This window comes from Myodes glareolus, chromosome 4 (genome assembly GCF_982192425.1).
Source record: "Myodes glareolus chromosome 4, mMyoGla1.1, whole genome shotgun sequence".
In the NCBI taxonomy this organism is placed as follows: domain Eukaryota; kingdom Metazoa; phylum Chordata; class Mammalia; order Rodentia; family Cricetidae; genus Myodes; species Myodes glareolus.
Window position 1 is genome coordinate 13612326 of NC_142029.1, and position 22087 is coordinate 13634412.

Below are 22087 nucleotides of genomic sequence, written 5' to 3' on the forward strand. Positions count from 1 at the left end.
GTTTAGACATCAACAGCAGCCTGATCCAGATCCCTGCAGAGTGCAACAGAAAGCTAATGACCATTCGAAAAGCACCACTCTAGCTGGGCACGGTGGTACATGACTGTAATCCCAGCATTCCAGAGGCTAAAGTAAAAGGATTTCAAGTCAAGGCCAGCCTCAGCTATGTGAAACACTGTCACAAACTAAAAAAACCAAGCCAACACAAACAAGCAGACAAAAGCCACAGCTAATTTAATATTGCAGAGTCAATTTTATCCCCAAGGGAAGGAAAACAAACTAACTCCCCCAAAACTTAGATACTTACTTCATACCATACAAAAATATTAGCTACACAATGGATTCAGAGTAGGCAACCTGGATTGCACGAGATCTTATCTCAAGAAGAATAAGAAGAAAATGCCTTTTTAGCTCAGTGTGGTTGTTTAGGTCTTTAATTCCGGCATTTGGGAGGCAGAGGTAGGCCTGCCTCTGAGATTAAAGCCAGGCTGGTCTATATATTGAGTTCCAGGACTTTCATAGTAACACCCTATCTCAAAGAAAAAAAAATATGTAAAACACTAAAAATCACATAAAACAAAGATCTCAAAAAATTCCTAGAAATCAGGGCCTGGAAAATGGCTCTAATTAAGAGCACTTGCTGCTTTTCCAGAGGACCCAAGTTTGGTTCCCAGCATCCACAATAGCTCGTAACTCCCTGTGACTCTGGGGACCAACACCTCTGGCTTCTGGAGGCACCTGTACTCACATGCCCACACCTATACACATAACTACACATAGTTAAAAATAAATAAATAAATAAATAAATAGAACTCAATCTTAAAAAAGAGTTCCTAGAAATCAGCTGGAGATGGTACCCAGTGGCAGAGTGCTTAGCTGCCCAGCATGCCCAGTATGCCAGGGACCCTGGGTCCAAACCCCCAGCAACACCCAGCCCCTCATTTCTGGAATCAATAGGAAGAAACTGTCAGGTAGCCCAATAAGAAAGGAGAGGGAAAAGCCAGGTAGTAACATATGCCTATGCGTACTTGGCAGACAGAGCCAGGGATTTCTCAAGTTCAAAGCCAGCAAGGTCTACACAGTGAGTGCTAGGCCAGCCAGGGTGAAACAGCAGGCCTGTCTGGAAAAGGAGGCTGGGGAAACGACTCCCCAGGTCCTTCACATAAACATATAGAAAGACCCTTCATCATTTAATCACAAAGGTTTACCCCCCACCCCCCACAGCTATCATGAAAGAGTTCTATGACATAAAGTGTTAGAAGGAAGTCTCACACTGCTGATAGAGTCTGCCAGGACCTACCCTATATAGTCTGTGACCTAGAATTACATCCCTTAGTATAGAACCAACATACATGTGTACCTATGTTTGCCAATACACTAATGTACAAGACTGGGAATAAAGTGGGCGTGGTAATACACATCTATAATCCCAACATGTGGGAGGCCAAGACAGAAACATGCTGAGTGTGAAGCCAGCCTGGACTATAATATATAGCTATACCAAAAAAGTGGGAATACCGGCATATTCCGTAATTACTGCAACCTGGAAATTCAGAGCAGTAGGAACTGACTCCACAGGCACAGTGGCTCACACAGGAGGATCAGCTTGACTTTGAGACCAGCCTGGGCTATAAAGTGAGTTCAAGGTTAAGTCTGAACTACAAACAAGGCCCATCTCACTGCCCATGCCCCCAAATGAATAAGTGAACTAAACTCTCAATACCTAACACATAACAATGAATGAAAAGCCAGACATAAAAGGACATGAGACTACTCTTGGGAAGCCAAGAGTCAGGTTACAAGGGCATTATATGGTCCTACATCTCCTGAGGATCAGTGGCTCTCACAAGCTGGGACCCTAAGGCCTTCACAAAGTGGAAAGGATGCTCACTTCTTAGTGGGGCTCTGACCTCTCTGCTACATGCAACCTTCAGGGCCTGGACACTACTTTCCCCACATACTCTGAAAAAACTCAGAACCGAGCTCCCCTACCACCATGTCCTGCTAAAATTCATTCCCAGACTTCTCCTGACTCTGTGGCACCCAAGCACCTGCAGGCCCTCCCTTTCTGGTCCTCCTGCCTCTCTCTCCCCAAAGCCAAGTTAAGGAGTGTGCTAACACACATGATTTTATGTAGAGCTTCAGACTGGATTCAGGATGTTATTAGTGCTAGACAGGCAGTCTACCAACTGAGCTACAACCCCAGCCTCCTGCGGACTTTTCTGCCCCCAGACAAGCCAATAAGTTCTCACTCATTTGAGATGCTCCTCCCTTGGCCCACACCCACCCCTGCCTCAGAGGCACAGAGGTCGCTGAAGCCTGGAAGCAGCATGCCCTAAGTCTCTGACATTACCACCTTCCCTGCTGACAGTCTGTCCAAACCTCCCAAAGAAACCCTTGAGTGAGGGAGACCGTTTGGTCTGCAATGCAAGCCCAAGGCTGAGCACACAGCTGGTACTCCATAAACACCAGGAAGTGGCTGCTATGAGGATGGATAGCTATTGTTCCAGAAAGAGAAGCCATTTTACTTCCATAACAGAATGCCAGGGAGCTATCACAGAATCCTAGAAAAAGGCAACACTGAGGCCACCTGGGGAACAAACACGTCAGGTGCCCCGAGTGTGCACCAGGGCAGAACGGGGAAGAGCTGCAAACTGTCTTCCCGGATGGTCCTGACACACCGGGAGGTCTGACCTCTGACTCATCTGGTACTTTGCTTTCACACATATACACCCTTGGGAGGATGACTCCATCCAAACCGTCAATGATGGCTCATCAACAGGTGCTGATGGAGCCCCAAACCTCACACCCACAAGGTTCTCTCTCTGTTTCCTTGATCTCAGGTCTGAGAAGTTCACAGACAAGAACAGACTTAGCAAGAATAGAGATGAGACACCACCATACCGGGGTTTCCTTTCTCCTCTTCCTCCTTCTCCTTTAAAAACTTTTATTTTTAAATTGTGTGTCTGCAAGTGTGTACATGCGAGCATGCATATACAATGCCTGTGGAGGCCAGAAATGGGTAACAGATCTCCAGGAACCAGAGTTAAAGGCAGTTGTGAGCTACCAATGTGAGTGCTAGGAATGGAACTCTGGCCTTCTGCAAGATCAGTACAAGTTCCTAACCGTGGAGCCATGTCTCCAGTCCTTATTTTCTTCTTGACATGTCGCCCTCAAAATGAACTCTACCTTCAAGCAACTAGGTCTAGGATGAGTAAAGTCAAGGTCTGGAGAATAACCTCTTTGCTTCCATCATAACAAAGCCAGCTCCACCAACCAGCACCTAGCAAAGGCTAGAGAACTACCTGGGCTTCCCCCTTTCAGGAGGCTAGGAAGAAAATAATACACATCCGTGTTTACAAGAGGCCCTGTGCCAGACACTTGTAGCCTCCACTGTCTCTATCTCCCAGCTACCAGTGAGAGTAGAAGCCACATCTGAGTTTCTACAGACAAGGGAGGTGGGCAGGGCTTAAAGATTGGCTCCAGGTCTCAGAGCTATGATGAACAGAGCTGAGGTTTAACCCAGATCTGCCCAGCACTGATACCCATGCGATCTCCACTACAACACTGGGCCCCTGCCACACCAGGCAGCCTGATGACAGTCTCTGCTCACAAGGGCAAGACATTCCTTCACAGGGACTGCAGATTGCAGATCCCTAAGCATTGGAGGTGAGGCGTGGAGAAGAATATGAAGCCAGGTCCTAAGTACAATTCAGGGATAGCAATAACTCAAAGCATTTCTGAGGCAGGTTCCTTAAGCCCCAGATTTCTCGGTCTGGTAAATAAGAGCGAACTGGGCCGGGCAGTGGCGCATGCCTTTAATCCCGGCACTCTGGAGGCAGAGGCAGGCGGATCTCTGTGAGTTTGAGGTCAGCCTGGTCTACAAGAGCTAGTTCCAGGATGGGCTCCAAAGCTACAGAGAAACCTTGTCTTTAGGAAAAAAGAGAGAGAGAGAGAGAGAGAGAGAGAGAGAGAGAGAGAGAGAGAGAGAAAATAAGAGTGAATATCCAACTCTGGGACAATACAAGGTGAGATGTGCCTGAAATGGCTAAACAAATGTTATAAATGTTATGCCTACCAAACTGCAAGAGGTTGTAAACTCGGGACAACCTCCTGGGCTGTCTTTGCAACTAGACTATTGGGCACGAGGATGTGGCCATGCAGGCTGAGAGGCTCTACATATGTCACACTGCTCTCTACCCTGACTGCTCTCCCTACATCCAACATTTGATAGCTCTTCCCTCCTGCTCCTTTCCCCACCCCACCCCACCCCACTGCCAGCCAGGGGCACTCCTTGCTACTCACAGGCCAGAAGGTGCTTTCTACCGTGGCACTGTTCCCTCTCTCTGTGCTGTGAGTCTTCTAAGAGTACAGATCACAGCCACAGTACTCCACTCTCAGGGTGTTCATAAAGGAGGCCTGAGACTGTCATCTGATAGAGGTGTACCAGCCATGAAGATGGACATTTTAATTCAGGCTTCTGCCCAACTCTTGGCTCCCAAATGCTGGTCTAGGGGACTTTCTGAGTGTCTACCCTCTCTCTTGCCCTCATTATCTTAGTAAATGGGGTTCAGGTAGAAACATGGTTCTTATGCATTGAGCTAGAGCCTCAGGGATGTACTGTTTGAGAAGGTACCCAGGAGTTATAGGTGGCTATTTAAATATAAATTAACTAAAACCAAATTTCACACTAGCCACACGGCAAGGGCTAAAATCCACATGGGGCTAATGGTCAAGGGTTCGGACACTGGGGACTACAGACAGCCATCACCCCATAAAGTCCTACTGCACAGCCCTGCTCTGCTCTACAGCTGCTAGTCTAGGAGCTGCTCGTGAGCCTACAAGCTGTCGTGTGGGCTGCTGACTGGTGAGCAGCAGCACTGGCAGCAAGGGCAGCCCACCCCGGCCCAGTGCCAGGAAGCCAGCAGCCATGGGGTGCTTGTGTGAAGTTCATACTTTCACAGTGACTACATTCGCACACTGAGGAAGAAAGGGGTCGCGAGAGGACAAAGTGGCCTCATACCGCCCCGCTGGGCAGCACTGACAGGGAGCTAGAGATCCATCCACAGCCCGGAAGCTGCTCACCTGTCCATTTTGCTTGGAACTTCTGGAAGAATGCCAGAAAACAAAACAAACAAGACAAAAAAAAAAAAAATCAAGTACAATAGAGGAAAGTGCCCAAGCTGGCTGCCCTCCCAGCTGGAAATCCTGGCTCCAGCAGGATTGGGTCACCAAATCACCCAGCACTTTCAGGAACAAACTGTGTCCTTGAATGCTCCCCCCTCTTCTCCAGCTCCCCTGTCACTTACCACCTCCCACTCATAGCTCACCTCTTCCCTCCATTAAGTTGCCTCGGACCCAGCCTGACCCTACCTGAAAACAACACTATGCTTGGACTTCCCAACTGTCCACCAGGGCTGGCTGACCACAAAACACTGCTTTAGCCAGCACTGTGACCTCTCTGGCATCCACCTCCCCACAGGACGTGCACATACTAGAATCTGGCAGCATCACCTCCCCTCCAGGACCCTGGTAATCCAGCACCTGATCTTCTCTGCTGTGTTCCTCACAAACCTGTCACAGCAGGTTGGCTCACCAGGAAGCTGCCTGTCTTCTACACAGAGCTGTGTGCCTACACACAAAATACACAAAACCAGGGTGACTCTAAATCTTGTCTGTCTTCTCTTCCCACAATCTCAGGACCGCTTCAAAACCAATACCGTTAAATTGTGAGCTTATAGTTGCAGAGGGGGAGAAAATGAAGGAGCAAACAACCCACCCAGGAGGAGCTCACTGAAGGACCTGTCACAGACTGCTGGGAGACACCAAGGGACAGGTGCTAAAGGTCAAAGGGCTCCCCACTGGCAGGTGCAGGCCAAGACAGTGCTTAGTCCTGTTGTCCAGTGTCATATCAAAGGCCTGAAAAAAAAAATGTAGAGCACTTCCTCCCTAAGGGAGGGGCCTCCTGGGATCTTATCTGCGGAGAGCAGACAGTCCACACTTCCTCCCAATCTTCCCACTTACCATGTCATACGAAAGGCCGCTGTGGGCTGGAAAACTAACTCAAAGTAATTTAAGCACTTGTCCTTCTGACACGGAAAACTGAGATAAGAAACTGATGTTAGTAAGGAAATATTAACTTGACTAGGGGATGCTAAGTTATACAAAGTAGAATTCAACTAAAAGAGCACAGCCTCGAATATAATTCAAGACTGAGTAGTATATTAAACATTGTTAGAAACCTAAAAGGAAATTAGATGACAGCCATGTGGAATGTATGAGTCTAAGGCCTATAAATATTTTTTTTGTAGGAGGCTGGCCCCCATTTAGAGTGTTAGCCAGAACCAGTTGAGTGCTATTATTAAAGAGTTTTTCCTTTATATAATCTTTTATTTATATACTCTCTAAGTGGTCAAAGTGATTTCTCACTGGAAAGGGATAGTTACACACACACACACACACACACACACACACACACTTTCACATAGAGAAAGGTGGGAAAAATGTTACTTAAGAACTGCAGAGGAGTCAGAGGGCTCCGCGAGTAAAGGTACTTCTACCAAGCCCAACAGACTATAGAGTGCTTTCCAGAACAGCTAGGGTTACAGAGAGAAACCCTGTCTCCAAAAATCAACAACAAAACAAAACAAAACAAAATTAGCATATAGCGTAGCAATTGCATTGTTCAGTATGTATTCAAAAGAACTAAAGCAATAATCAAAAGGTATCCACTGGATTAATGGGTAATAAAAATGAGAGTTGGAGTCAGTGGGGATGAAGCCTGTGGCAGAGTCCAAGCTTAGTATGGGTTCAATCCTTAGCAATGAAAATCTACAAAATACACAGGAGATCCACATTACTATTGCTTAGATTTAAAAAGAAACAAAATCCTGATGGCTGGCACAATACTAATGAACACTGAAAATCTGTGCCAACTAGGCAATGGAGCCTGATGACCTGAGTCTGATTCCTGGATCCCACATAAAGGTGGGAGAAGAGACCTGACTCCACAGAGTTGTTCTCTGACCTGCCTGCACACCTCAATCCCATCACAGGACACAATAATAATTAAAAAAGAAAAAAGAGAAAGTTTGGATTTAAGTTAAGCAAAATAAGGCAAACGTAACAGGATATCTTACTATCTAATGAAGTATCTAGAGCAGGCAAATCTGAACTTCATAGAAAGTAAGCTGGCAGTGGAGTGAAGGAAATGGTGAATTATTGCCTAATAGGTGTAGCGTTTCTGCTGAAGATGGTAAAAGCTTTGGAAACAGTAGTGATGATTATGCAACAGCGCATAAAATTAGTACAACTGAAAAGGAGTTAAACGGCAAGTTTTGTGTTTTATATAGTCTGACACATACACACACACAAACACACACACAAATGAGAGAAACGAAAACAGCGAGGATGCAGGAAAGGCGAAGCTGTGACAAGGCCATTTCTTACCCTAGATGTTGGGAGAACTTCTGACAGCGACAGCATCTCATTTCACTGAATGCCACAGTACCAGCCCAGCTGTCTTCTCCCTGTCTTACTGCCAGTGGACTTCCAAGCAATCTGCCATGTACAAGCCATCTCAACCCACCCTTTCCCTTTGGCTGGAGAGCAGTGAGCCACAGGCTGGCTGGCATTAGTGGCAGCAGTGTGGTGGTAGCTACAAAAATCACAAACTCAACACAGCTGTTCCAACAGTGGAAGATGAGCCAAAACAAGCTGTGTTTTGTAGCTCAGCACTATGAGAGGAAGATCATATCACACACAGGTAATTTGAAAATTATCCAAATTTAAATTCTAAATACAATTTCAAGTGATACAAATATGCATCATTTTCACACCATTGAAGTTTTTTTTAAATCTGGGAGCTGGATCAGTGTGTAAAAAAATCTCTTATGCAAACCTGATGATCTGAGATTGATCCTTAGAACTGAAGTAAAAAACTCAGATGTAGAAGCTCACTCTATAATCCAGTACTCCTAGAGAGAGCTGGAGGCAGAGGAGGAAGTCAGCAGAAATTCATGTTTCTGATGATGTATTTATTTTGTGGTCTCTGTGTGTGTACATGTCTGGAGACTAGATGCTGTTCAGAGCTACGTATACCAGGTTGCTGGCCAGTGACCTTCTGCGGACCCTCTGGTTTTCACCTCACTATAGAAGCACCAGGATGACAGGTGGGTTCTGGGAATTTGAACTCAGGGGTTCACATGTTTTGCCCACCAACCATCTCCTCAACCCAATTTTGTTAAAGACCAGATAATTCACAACACCCAGATCATATCAGAAAGCACACAGTGGCTAGGGATGTAGCTCAATGATTAGAAAGTTCTGAGCTCAGTCCAGCACCACTAAAAAAGAAAACAGATTACACAGTAAGACGTTTTCAAACCCGCTCTCCTGTGTATCTCATCTCAGCAAGGAGGAGCAGCAGCAGTGCTTGGTGGCGCAGACCTGTAATCCCAGGTACTCAGGAGGCTGAGGCCAGGAATACTCAAAAGGTATTCCTGGATTACAGAATTCAAAACTAGTTTAACAAGACCGTGTCTCAGAATGAGAGGTCTGGGAATACACAGCTCAGTGGTGCAGGGAATGCCTAACTGGCCTGAGGATCCAAATTTGATCATCAGTACCACCAAAAAACAAAACAAAACAAAAAAAAGGTAAAAATTCAGTGTGTAAAAGTCATCATCAGCTGGGTGTGGTGGCTCAGGCCGGCCTGGTCTACAGAGGAAGTTCCAGGCCAGCCTGGTCTACAGAGGGAGTTCCAGGACAGCCTGGTCTACAGAGGGAGTTCCAGGACAGCCAGGGCTGCACAGAGAGACCCTGTGTCGGAAAACTAAGCAAACAAAAGAGAGCTATCTTTTGTTCTCAGGGTCTCTCCCTCCACTAGTGTTCCTTTGGTCTTAATCACGTGATCTTGGGCACATGACCTAACCTCTACTGGTTTGAGTTTCCACCCATAAATTAACAGTAAAACCTTCCTCCCACTCATTTATCAGACTGTCATCAAGATGAGATAAGATAATCTGTGCTGGTGACACATTCACCCACTTAACTCTGACAGTGCTGTTGTATTTAATAATAAACAAAATCAGAGACCCCAGGAACTCCCAGCTCCCTTGCCCCCTTTCCTCCATAGGGCTATCTCCATCTAACACTAGACACAGTGTTCCCTTGCCCCCTTTTTCTCCATAGGGCTATCTCCATCTAACACGACACACAGAGCTCCCTTCCCCCTTTCCTCCAAAGGGCTATCTCCATCTAACACTAGACACAGTGAGCTTGGTATTTGTCTCCCCAGAAGAAAAGGAAGGGACTGAGATAGACTGTTTTCACCACAGCTACACTTCTAGTGCCTGAAGCCTGCACATGGTACACTCGGTATATATTCCCGCACATGGTACACTGGGTATATATTCCCGCACATGGTACACTGGGTATATATTCCCGCACATGGTACACTCGGTATATATTCCCGCACATGGGGCACTGGGTATATATTCCCGCACATGGGGCACTGGGTATATATTCCTGCACATGGTACACTCGGTATATATTCCCGCACATGGGGCACTGGGTATATATTCCCGCACATGGGGCACTGGGTATATATTCCCGCACATGGTGCACTCGGTATATATTCTCGCACATGGGGCACTGGGTATATATTCCCGCACATGGGGCACTCGGTATATATTCCCGCACATGGGGCACTGGGTATATATTCCTGCACATGGTACACTCGGTATATATTCCCGCACATGGGGCACTGGGTATATATTCCCGCACATGGTGCACTCGGTATATATTCCTGCACATGGTGAACTGGGTATATATTCCCGCACATGGGGCACTGGGTATATATTCCCGCACATGGGGCACTGGGTATATATTCCCGCACATGGTGCACTGGGTATATACTCCCGCACATGGTGCACTCGGTATATATTCCCGCACATGGTGAACTGGGTATGTATTCCCGCACATGGTGAACTGGGTATATATTCCCGCACATGGTGCACTCGGTATATATTCCCGCACATGGTGAACTGGGTATATATTCCCGCACATGGGGCACTGGGTATATATTCCCGCACATGGTGCACTCGGTATATATTCCCGCACATGGTGAACTGGGTATATATTCCCGCACATGGGGCACTGGGTATATATTCCCGCACATGGTGCACTCGGTATATATTCCCGCACATGGTGAACTGGGTATATATTCCCGCACATGGGGCACTGGGTATATATTCCCGCACATGGTGCACTCGGTATATATTCTCGCACATGGTGAACTGGGTATATATTCCTGCACATGGTGCACTCGGTATATCGGTATATATTCCCACACATGGCGTACTCAGTATATATTCCTGTTAAAGAACAGATTGTCAGCCCCAATGATCCGTTTGGAAGCAAACTGAAAAAACAAGGAAAAAATATAACTTCCCTTTTCTAATTAGGAAAAGGACTAAGGGAACAAATTTAAAAACCTATTATAAGAAGGGTCAAGCCTGATGCAACACACCTTTTAATTTCAGCATTTAGTTAGGAAGGCAGATCTCTCTGAGTTCCAGACCAGCCAAGGTTTTATCCCCAAAAACCCTCCACCTCCTCCATAAGAGCCTGTAGATAGGGAAACAAACCAGGAGAAGGTGAAAACTTCTGAGTCAAGATAGAAGCTTTACAGCTATTTCTACTTTATGTTTGTTTAGACTTGTTTTTCTTAATTTTATGTGTATGAGTGTTTGCCTGCATGCATGTGTGTACCACATGCATACAGCGCCTTAGAGGTCAGAAGAAGAAAAGGACATTGGATCCCGTAGAACTGGAGTTACAGACAGTTATGAGGAACCATATGGATGCTGGGAACTGAACCTGGGCGTCTGCAACACTAGCCAGTGCTCTTAACTGCTGAGCTGTCCGCTATCCAGTCCTACTTCTTAAAAAGAATGAGGAAACACCAAGGACCAATGGCGAGCTCTAGATTCTGATGCAGAAGTCACACAATTCCCATATGCAAACTCCTACAACTAAGCTAAAAACTTTCTGAAGTCAGAACTGTGATAATTTAACCCAATAAAATAGTAACCAGTATGTCAGCAAACTGAATAATCTAGATGATTCTAGATTATGTACAAATTCAAAGAAAAACACAAACTATCTAAACTGACTCATGAAGAAACAAAAAAAATTGAATAGATTTACACCTAGTAAGTAAACAAATAACAAATCAGCTCAGAGATGGAACTCTTGGTTAGCATGCACAAAGTCCCGAGTTCCATCCCAGAACCACAAGAGTTTAAAAAAAAAAAAAAAAAGGCGGGGGGGGGGGGCAGGGCAGGGACAGGAATATGGCTCAATTGGTAAAGTGCCTGTCATGCAGGCATGAGGACCCGCATTCTGAGAGCCCTAGCATCCATACAGCCATCATAAACCAGGTGATTTACATCTGTAAACTCAACACTGAGGAAGGCAGAAATTCAAAGGATCCTGCAGCTAATTGACCAGCCAGCGTAACCAAAGTGATGAGGTCTAGATTCAGTGAGAAGGGACTATTTAAAAAAATATGAGCCCTGTGGTGGTGGCACACACCTTTAATCCTAGCGCTAGGGAGGCAGAGACAGGCGATCTCTATGAGTTCAAGGCCAGCCTGGTCTACAGAGTTTCAGGACAGCCAAGGCTACACAGAGAAACCCTGTCTCAAAAAATAAAAAATAAATAAAAAAAACATGGGAACTGTCTCAGTCAATGAAGTGCATGCTCTGAACACATGAGGACCTGAATTCTGATCCCCAGAACTCATGTAATAACAAAAAAGCTGGGCATGCGTACCACACTTCCTCACCTGTAACCCTGCAGCTTGCTGGCCAGCAGGTCCAGCCAATATCTGAGCATGATGAATTCAGTGAGAGAAACCCTGTCTCACACTCGACGTAAACCTCTGGTCTCCAAAAGCATAATACAAATGTGCACATATACACACTCCATACACATGCGCACACACACAAGATGGAATGAAATCAAGAAAGACAACTAATATTGACATGTATCCAGACACACCTGCACACAGAAATTCACATGAACAGTACATGTTCCTCCTGATCAAAGAAAAGATAAAATCCTCAAAACAACACAGACTACTTCAGTGGTCAATTCTAGCACACATTTAAAAGGTTCCCAGCACCATATAAAACCCAATATGGTGGCTCAGGTTTATAATCCCAGCTCTAATGGTTGGCGACAGAGGGATTAAAAATTCAAGGTCATCCTCTAGTATTTGAGTACGAAACCAATCTCAGGCTACAAGAATCCTATCTTAAATACAAAGACAACAACAAAACAAAAAAACCTAACAAGACAACATCCACAGCTGAAGAAATTGAAAAGAACTTAGTCAACTGGAAAGGCATCCCAAGTCATGGACTAATAAATTTAACATATTTAAAATGATAATGTCCCAAATGATTTATAGATTCAAGGCAATCCCTATGAAAATCTCTTTACAAATGCTCTTTACAAAACCAGGAAAATTCATTCCAGAATTCAGATACAGTCTTCTTTATTTGGTTCGTTTGAGAAAGGGTTCCTCTCACTGTGTATCCAAAGCTGGCCTTAACCAGGCAGCAGCCCTCTGTCTGAGGCTCTCAATTGATCAGTTTACAACCACACACCACCATCCCTAGCATCACACAGAATCTTAAGCGAACTTTAATGACCAAAACAATTCTTGAAAAGGAACTAAGTTACACCACTTAAACTAATTTCAAAACTTGCTGCAGGCCGGGTGTGGTGACATACGCCTTTAATCCTGGCACTTGGGAGGCAGAGGTTGGCAGATCTCTGACTTTGAAGTAAGCCTGGTCTACAGAGTTCCCAGACAGCCAGGGCTACACAGAGAAACCTTATCTCAAGAAAAAAAAAAGCAAACAAACAAAACAATAGCAAAAATCTACAAGACTACACAATTTAAAATAATGTAAAGCTGGACAAGGTGCCACCTGCCTGTAATACCAGCTCCTCAGGAGAGAATAAAGTAGGAGAATCCTGAGTTCAAGGTTAGCCTGGACAGCACAGAAAATCTACCTCAAAATAACAAAACAACAACAACAACAAAAAAAAAACCCACAAAAAACAGCAACAACGAAACACTCTCTTTGGATCTCATTGCTGGGGCTGGTGAGCAGGCTCAGTGGTTAAGAGAGCTTCCTATAAACCCATGAGGACCAGGTACAGATCCAAGCACCCCCATGGCAGGTTGAGAAGGGGCTTGCAACTTGCCCATAACCCTTGCACTGTGGAAGGACAGAGACAGGAGTCTTGTTGTCTGCCAACCTACCCCAAAACCAACAAAAAACCCACAAATTTCCGGTTAGAGGAGAGACCTTGCCTCAAAAGTAAGGCAGAGAGACAGATGAGGATTAGAGTCAAGCCTGAGATTCCAGAGGTCTGGAGCTGGGGGACAATTATCTGATGGCTCTCACACGCCGCCAACAAACACAGCAGCCCATGTGGCCAGCTTTCACTCCCAACTACTTCCTTTGGCTTTCTCACAGAGAAACAAGGTAGAGTACACAGCTACTCTGGGAGGAAAACAAAGGCCAGCCAAGACTGATCAACCTGGGTTTGGATGTTTTTTTAGATTTATTATGCATACAGTGTTCTGTCTGCATGTATGCTTGGACGCCAGAAGAGGGCTCCAGATCTCATTACAGATGGTTGTGAGCCACCATATGCTTGCTGGGAATTGAACTCAGGATCTTTGGAAGAGCAGCCAGTGCTCTTAACCTCTGAACCACCTCTTCGGCCCCATCTTCCCCCGCCCCCCTCCCCGGGTTTCTCTGTAGCTAAGGAGCCTGTCCTGGAACTCGCTCTGTAGACTAGGCTGGCCTCGAACTTACAGAGATCCGCCTGCCTCTACCTCCTGAGTGCTGGGATTAAAGGCATGTGCCACAACAGTCCGGTCAGGTTTTTAATTAAATCGGAAGTGGAGTCTCTAATTCCCCTACCTGTGGCAGATGTTTTATTTTGTTGAATGATGGACACCGTTTTTTGCCTATATAACAACAGAGCCAACAACTTCCAGCCTCTTAAGCTCTTTCGTTACTGATTTTTTCCTACTAGATTTCAAAATAGCCCACAAAAAGTGAATGAAAGCAGGCTGAGGAACATGGACAATTTGTCCCAAGTTTCAGTGTCGAGTAACACAGCCAAAGTGTGCACACGGGTAGTGAATTTCAGAGTTCTTCATTGCTTTGGAAAGACCAGCAAGTAGAAATGAATCCAGGCCATCTCGGTGGCTAAGGAAAGGCAAGAGCTTCAGAATCTGATAACTAAGAGGACAGCAAGCCAAGCTGGGAAAGAAAAGGGAGCCTTCTTGCCCTGCAGGCCACCCAGATATCATCTGGACTTTTGCCAGATCGACTCCGGCTGCACAACCGCAGCAAAGTCAGTCACTCGCCCTCCTACCCAACGGAGCCCTGGTGGGTAGGTGCCAAGAGGTCGGCCCGGGGGGACCCACCAAAAACGTAAAGAACAAAAACAAACAAACAAAAAAAGAACCCCAGAACATGTAAAACTGAAAGCTGTGCTTGCAACAGCAGCACGGATGCCACATCTTGGCTGTCGCGCGAGGACCACTGGCCAAAGCGCACGCGCGAGGTCCGCCCCTGGGCTGAAGAGACAAGCCTATCTCAACAGCAGATCCCAGCGCCGCCCTATCGCGCATGCGCTATTCCGCGTACGCGCGTCACGACAACAGAAGTTCCCTCGGCCTCCGCCCTCCCGCTCTGACCCAGAACACTGGCCTCCATGCCTGAAGCTCCCATCCCACGTCCCTCACCTTGCGCCCGGTTTTCTCCCGGAGGGCCTTCAGCCGTTCTTTCCGCCGCAGCGCCTCCTCCTCGAGGCGGCCCACACTGGCGGCAGTAGCCGCCATCTTACCCGGGGCCCCGCCTTTTCTCTCCGCTTCGCGCAGGCCCAGTGAGCAGAAGAATGCTTGATGGCCAATCCAAGGGCGAGAATGGAGAGCCGGAAGCCCTGAAAACCAATCAATGCTGAGTTGCTACAGGAGGACACGCCCTTTGCTCCGGAGCAACCTGTGCAGCGAGCGAGCCGGCCGGGTGGAGGAAAGGCGTTAAGTTCGATTTTCCCAGCCCTAATCAGTGAGAAAGCAAGTAGAATCAGACCTGAGAGGCAGAGATTAGAGTGAGTCGATTGCTCTGCTTTTGCCTCACCACCACCCACCTCTCATGACCGCCCTCCTGGAGTGCTTAGCCATCCTTATCCACTTGTGCTGATTCTTCAAGGAGCGAATGCCTCGAGAAGCATTCCCTGGGTCGGGTGTGGTGGTGCACGTTATAAACTTAACTTATTCCAGCACTTAAGAGGCTGAGGCAGCAAAATTATGGGCTCAAGTTCAGTCTGGGTTACGTAAGGAAATCGTCTTAAAACACCACCACCAGACACCAGAAAACCTTCCGTGGCCACTCTCCTTCCCACTCTGAGGTCAGTCTCTCTCCTTCTCCACAGACAGCAGCCAGTGGCACCTCGCCTAATGAGTTGCTCCTAAGCCTGTCGGTCAGCTCTCTACTCCAGACTGCGCAGTTCGAGGCCTGGCTACATGGCCTTTTCCTTTGAACTCAACAATGGCCTCTTATCCCGTTCTGGGGCAGCAACATACTCAGGGTCAGGCTCCTGTCTCTGCAAAAAAGCAAACGTCAACCAGGACCAAGTAAACGCCACAGAATTTACTCCTTCCTCCCAATTTCTGAAGAGTTTTTGGCTGACGGTCACAGCTGCACGCACTCGCTTCCTTCCCCTACTCCTCTTCCTAGGAGATGACCAGCCCATCAGCAACGTTGCTCCCTGCCTGGAGTGCGTACTATAAAGTTGGTCCCTAGGTGAAAGCGCTTCCCTCCCAGCTCCCTGTAAATGCCACAACCCCTAACCTAACTGTCCTAGGTTAACCTGGCACTGTCTAGGACCTTCCCTCATAGTAGGAGAGGGAGTGGCTGCCTGGCACATGGCTCTTTGTGCTTAGGAAATGTCAAGTCAGACTAGGATGCATGGGACAAGAGAAAAAGTCGAGAATGTAAGGGCCATCCGCTCCAAATACAAAATAGGACAGGAATAAGGACAGAGTTAGCTTTCTCTTGGCCACCCGCGATCTAGGGCACCCCAGGCTGACCAGTTCCTAGGACCAATAGGATCTGTCGACCTAGCAAACTCTCCCCGACTCCTAACAAAGAACCTTATTCCTTTCCAACACCAGGTGCTCCCTCAATTCACAAGCAGTCTGGCCACAAGGAAAGGGACAGGGCAGAGGTGACAGTGCCCCAGCAAAGTGTTCCTGCTGCCCCTGTGATACTCATTTCACCCGTCTGGGCTTCAGTTTTTTCCATTCATTAGAATAGGCACGAGACACCCCTGAGGCATTCTCCCTCGGGTCAGAGGAACAAACAAACAGACAAACAAACGAAACCGTGACAAGCGAGCACTGGGCCCTGGGAGGAGGGGTTCCTAGAGGGAGTGGGCCGAAACGGATCCTAAACTTGGTTAAGGAGCTGTCCAATGGAAGGACGCTACTCCTCTGCAGGTGGGTGCCCTGCGGTCGGCTGATGTTTCTTTCCATCCAGCCCAGCACTCGGCAAGAACTAAGGGTGGCACTCGTATTTCATACAGCTCTTGGAGCAGAACCTTGCCCGTAGTTAGCGCCACAAGTGGCCCTCACGGACGAGGTTATTATTAGTATTTGTTGAAGGACCCTAGTCATCCCCGCGCGAACCGCAATCCTTTCCTGGAATAGCGATAATTCCAAGTTTAATAGATTATACACCAGGATGAACAACTCAGGAAGCCCTTCCCCGCCCCCTAGCCCGGGAGGCTGGCCACGCTCCTGCCAAAGGCGCTCAATGGACTCTGCCTTCGAGGGGCGTGGCTCTGCGCGACCTCCCGGGCCGCCCTGACCTCAGGCTCCTCCCCCAGCATGACACCCCGCCCTTTGCACAGTCCTGGGAGAGGCGGGGCGGTGGCCGCCGCCGCCACAGACTGCAAAGTGTAGGAAGCCAGGCGGTGGCCGGCTGGCCGGGAGGAGGAGGGGCGTGTAGACTTTGGTGACTGAGCGCGACAGGGTCGGGAGCCGCGGACTTCCCCCAGCAGTACACAGCCGCTCCGCCCCGGAGTGACGCCCTCCCGCCCATGGGCCTGGCCCGGGGCAACCGGCGGGCGGCTCGGAGGAGGCGGCGACAGGTGGCGCACAGCAGGGCCAGAGCCGGGTCAGGCCATGGCCGCCTCGGAGCGGCTCTACGAATTGTGGCTGCTGTACTACGCGCAGGTGAGCCCGTCCCGCCCCTGGTCCGCGAGGTCCCCAGATCCCCGCTCGCTGTGCCTGCTGCACCTGCGTCCGGTGCCGCCACCCCCCACCTCCTCCCCGGCCGCAGATAGGCGCGCGCACGCGGGGTTCCAGCCCCGCACACACGTGCGTGCCCCAGGCCGGCGGGCCGCCTCGGGTATTTGTGCCAGGGGCACCGTTCGCGGGCACGCACTGTACTGCAAGTCCCCCAGCGACACCGCGCAGCCTCAGGTTACCCTGACCAGTCACTCCTCACCCCTTTCACAACACGGTAAACTGAGATCTGGGAAGAAAGGGACTCATTTGCGCATTTGCGATAGGTGATCGAGGCTAGAATGTCACATAGGTTGGGGGACCCGGCAGGTGCCACTCCTTACTGTAGATCAGACTTTAGTCGCTTCAGACTCCTCCAGAGAAGTACTTTAGTGCCATGCCGAGCTCTTGCTGTACTTGAGGCAACCTTAGTCTACTTCCATTCTGCAGTGGGGCAGGGTCGTGGGGGTTGAGCCCAGGAAGGATGTCTGACAGGAGCTCCCGGGAGAGACTGTGACTCCTGCGATTCAAACTCTATGTGACTGTCACGCACAGAAGCTCCACTTTCCTTCTGCACTGGAAGCAGGGAGTGATCCTGGGGTCACGCCTCCCTCCTTGCACCTGCTTGGCACTAGGTGCCTAGCTCAGGTGTGCCCTGGACACAATGGTCCATTGTGTGCCCCTGAACAGCTTGTCACCGGGAGCAGGGATATGGGGAGAGTTCAGCCTGAACCCTGGCCCTCTGAGGAGGCTGACTGATGGTCTGAGTCTTAGGAATGGTATGGTCTGGGTCTTAAGAGCCACACTTCTTTAGTCGTGGGCTGGTGATCTGTAGAAGAGTCCCACCTAGGGTAACCCAGCCCAAGCTTATTGTACCTCTAAGCCTCTACTTACCTGTCTGTAAAATCAACACAATCTTGCCCTCAGGCCACCTGGACTTCGTGGAGAGGGAGCCACTGTGGCTGGTATAGGTCAGAAAAGCCTGCCTCCTCTGCATCTCCATCTTCAAGGGGGATGACCTGGTGAAGAGATGTCACTGGTTTTTCAGGCTGAGTGTTAGGCTGCTGGAGATGTCCTGGGACGGCTTCTTCAGCCTTTCATAGTTGCCAGGCTGAACTCTATATGGTGATGAGATATGATTAGTACTCCTGTCTGCTGGCCTCGCACCTCCTCCCAGATGGCCTCTTAGAGTAGGGCCTAGGTGTGGGATACGAGTTGGCTGCTTGTAGTCTTGGAAGCCTGGACAGGCAGGGGGCAGCCTGGGACCAAGCCAACTAATAAATCCAGGATGTGAGAGCAAAACCAGGAGAGTTGGGTGGGGCCAGGCTGGCTAGGGAGAGGAAGCCAGGCAGCCTCCCCAGCGCAGCCTTCCTGCCTGCTCCCAGAACACTGTCCCACCCCTTGGTGCTGGGTTCCAAAGGAGAGATAGTGCTACTAGGGACCCATTGTGTTTGTGTCCTGGGGTGTGTAAAGCAAGGATGGAGCCAATGGGTGTTAAGAGACTCTCAGTGCCCAGAGTGATGGCATATGCGTTTGATCCCATTTATGAGTGAGGTTGAAGGCAGGAGGATTGCTGAAAGTCTGAGGCCGATCTTGGCTACAGACTTTTGAGACTTGTCTCAAAAGGAAAGCAAAGAGACCCCTTTTGTCGGTCACCAGCCGGCCAGCCAGCAGCACAGGTGGCCCCTCCCTTCCGCAAGAACTGCCTACCATCTGTTGGGAAACCTGTTTCCCCAGTTGTGGGTCTGGGTGAGGACAGGGAAATCGCCCCGTTCCTGTCCTTCTTTTCCCCTAAAAGACCCCAGATTGCATGGATAGACATGCCTTCCTTCACCTACATGGACTCTGTCCTCTTAGTGGGCTCTGGGAGGAGATGGGGGAGGGGCGGTATCAATGTTCCCCTGGATATTACTTAGTTGGAGTTCCTCAGGGTTCTCTTGGGGAAATCAAGGCAAGATCACCAGAAGAGTTCCTTTAGCCACCAGAGCCTGTGGTCAGGAAGCCTAAGGTGGATCTTTACCTGAGACAACACCTGTAGTTTCCTCTGCTGGGGGCCTATCTGAATCTTCACCATGCTTACCACTCCACGGCTCCCGTAACCTAACATTCAGTAAGTGTTCCCTGGGTGTTATCCGAATGACTGCATGAGAAGATGCGCAGGGCAGTGACCAATCAGAAAGTTATCCCAGAGCAGGCAGAGGTGAGATTTTTGAGGACTGAAGGCCAGGAACAACAGGAATGAGCAATGGAAAGTACAAGAAGCAAGCTTTCAGCCAGGCATGGTGGCGTGTCTGTCTGTCTGTCTGCTGCCCGACCCCACCACCACTTTTAATCCCAATGCTTGGAAGGCAGAGGCAGGCAGCTCTCTTGTGAGTTCCAAACCAGTCTGGTCTACAAAGTGAGACCCTGTCTGAAGGAGAAGCAGCAAGTTGTCAGAAGCACAGAGCAGGGCAGAGCGGCCATGGTGAATGGTGGAGCTCAGCTAGTAATGTATCCTCAAGGAAGAAATGGGAGAAGCACGGGAGAGCAGGAGACTGGGCAGCACCTGGAGCGGGCACTTGGGAAACATGTAAAAGTTAATGCAAAATAGCATGTAAATGAACAGCCCCTTTGCAGGCAGCAGCATGGCTCACTAGCCCCCCACCCACCAATGGCGAAGCTGAGGGTCACAGAGTGTGGCAGGACAGGGATTTATGGCCAGTTATGTCATTGAGGAAGAATTCAGAGGTGATGCAGAGTAGAAGTTCTTTAGTTTTGCTCACTTTTCTCTCTGGTCTCTTATCTTGTCCCATGTTCCTTCCTGCCTCATGGGAACTTGACCAGGCCTCTCTGTTCCTCTAAAGCCTTAGCTCGATCCTATTTCCTGGACCTCAGTTTACCTCCCATGTACATGTGTTTGTGTGTGTACATATATACATATGTGTGTGTACATGTGGAGGCCAGAGAAAGATATCATGTGTCTTCCTCAATCGTTCTCCAACTAATTTTTTAAAAAGATTCATATACTTTTATTTTTTATGTGTATAGGCGTTTTACCTGCATGTATGTCTGTGTGTTATATGCATGGCTGGTGTCCATGGAGGCCAGTAGAGGGCATTAGATCCCCTGGAAATGGAATTACAGACAGTTCTGATTCACCATGTGGGTGCTAGAAATTGAATCCAGGTCTTCTGGAAGAGAAGCCAGTGCTCTTAAGCTCTGAGCCATCTCCAGTCCCTCCACCTTATTTATCTGTCTAGATGGGGTCTCACTATGTATTCCCTGATGGTCTTGAAGTGATTATGTATGCCAGGCTGCCCTCAAACTCAGATGTCTGCCTGTCTCTGCCTCTGTGCTGCATCTAGTTTCTAAAAGCACATTTCAAAAATGTTTAAATTTGTGCAAGCAAGCGCACGTGTGCCACAGGGTACGTGTGAAGGTCAGAGGATAACATCCAGGAGGAGGTCTACCATGTTGGTCCCAGGGATTGAATTCGGGTTGTCAGCCTTGGTGATAGGTGCCTTTACCTGCTAAGCCATCTTGCCAGACCTCCACTTAATTGATTAAGCTAAACTGGCCAGTGAGCTTAAGGGATCAGCCTATCACCGCACCCCACTCCTTCCCCTCCCGGAGCTGAGGTTGTAGATGCACACCCTGGCTTCTGTGGGTGCTGAGAATCGAAACTCCTGCTGTTGTTTGTTTTGTTTTGTTTTGTTTCTTGAGACAGGATTTCTCTGTGTTACTGCTCTGGCTGTTCTGGAACTTGCTCAGTAAACCAGACTGGCCTTCAACTAAGAGATCCACCTGCCTCTGCCTCCCAAGTGCTAGAATTAAAGGCGCACACCACTGCTTGATTCTTATTTACGTTCTTTTTTTTTCTTTTTTTTTTAAAAGATTTATTTATTATGTACACAGTGTTCAGCCTCCATGTATGCCTGCAGGCCAGAAGAGGGCACCGGATTTCATTACAGATGGTTGTGAGCCACCATGTGGGTTGCTGGGAATTGAACTCAGGACTTCCAGAAGAGCAGTCAGTGCTCTTAACCTCTGAGCCATCTCTCCAGCCCCTCTTATTTACGTTCTTAAATGGGCAAATGTACCCAGCTCTTGGTCCCTTTCACACCTGAGGGGCACCCAGAGTTTCTTCCTCCCTGCTTTTGTTGCTAAGGCAATTGAAGGAGGAAGAACATTAGTGATAGAAAAATTAGCATAGAACCTGGGGTCTGGGGGGAAAGGCTGGTATCTTTGGGGTTGTTATGACAACTGAGGAGCTGATGGGGAAGTGTGGGATCCCCATGGAAACAGGGTCAGTTACTATGGGGACCATGGCAGGAAATTCTCAGTTTCCATAGTCACAGGACAAGGAAAATAGCTAAGTATTGAAGGGTGTTATGGGGACCAATTAGATCCACTCTTCTTAGTACTGCTTTAGGTAAGGGGCCAGAGACTGGTCTGGACATCCAGGCACTGATACCACTATGCTCAGTTGCTTCCTGGAAAGCTCCCTGGAAGTTGCCATCTTCCAGCTTCATCCTGTAGCCTATAGTTCTTATAACATAGCTCAAAGCCACTCATGGCCTGACATTACACTCTCCCCCTTAATGCTGTCGGAGGATTTTTGGGTTGAGAAGCTATCTTGTCCAGACCTATCCAACCCTATTTCTTCCTGTCTGTCCCTGAAGGTGGAAGTAGCTCTAACTGAGGTATCACCCAGTAGTA

The 22087-nt window shown here is 48.4% G+C and overlaps 2 protein-coding genes across 5 annotated transcripts in view; one reads left to right on the top strand and one right to left on the bottom strand.

The window, feature by feature from the left end:
- Nucleotides 1–15271, bottom strand: part of Ccdc12 (coiled-coil domain containing 12) — a 55403-nt gene extending 40132 nt beyond the window's left edge. Inside the window, exons 1-2 of the mRNA XM_048424403.2 lie at nucleotides 15250–15271; nucleotides 14846–15042 (exon numbers count right to left, since the gene is read on the bottom strand). Of these exons, the coding sequence (XP_048280360.2) occupies nucleotides 14846–15042; nucleotides 15250–15256 (204 nt within the window). The 5' untranslated portion in view covers nucleotides 15257–15271. The remainder of the gene's footprint in view (nucleotides 1–14845; nucleotides 15043–15249) is intronic.
- Nucleotides 15272–17079: 1808 nt separating this feature from the next.
- Nbeal2 (neurobeachin like 2) overlaps nucleotides 17080–22087 on the top strand; it is a 29605-nt gene continuing 24597 nt past the window's right edge. For all 4 annotated transcript variants that reach the window (XM_048424390.3, XM_048424391.3, XM_048424393.3 and 1 more), the window contains exon 1: nucleotides 17080–17338. In XM_048424390.3, the coding sequence (XP_048280347.3) occupies nucleotides 17288–17338 (51 nt within the window). In that variant the 5' untranslated portion in view covers nucleotides 17080–17287. The remainder of the gene's footprint in view (nucleotides 17339–22087) is intronic.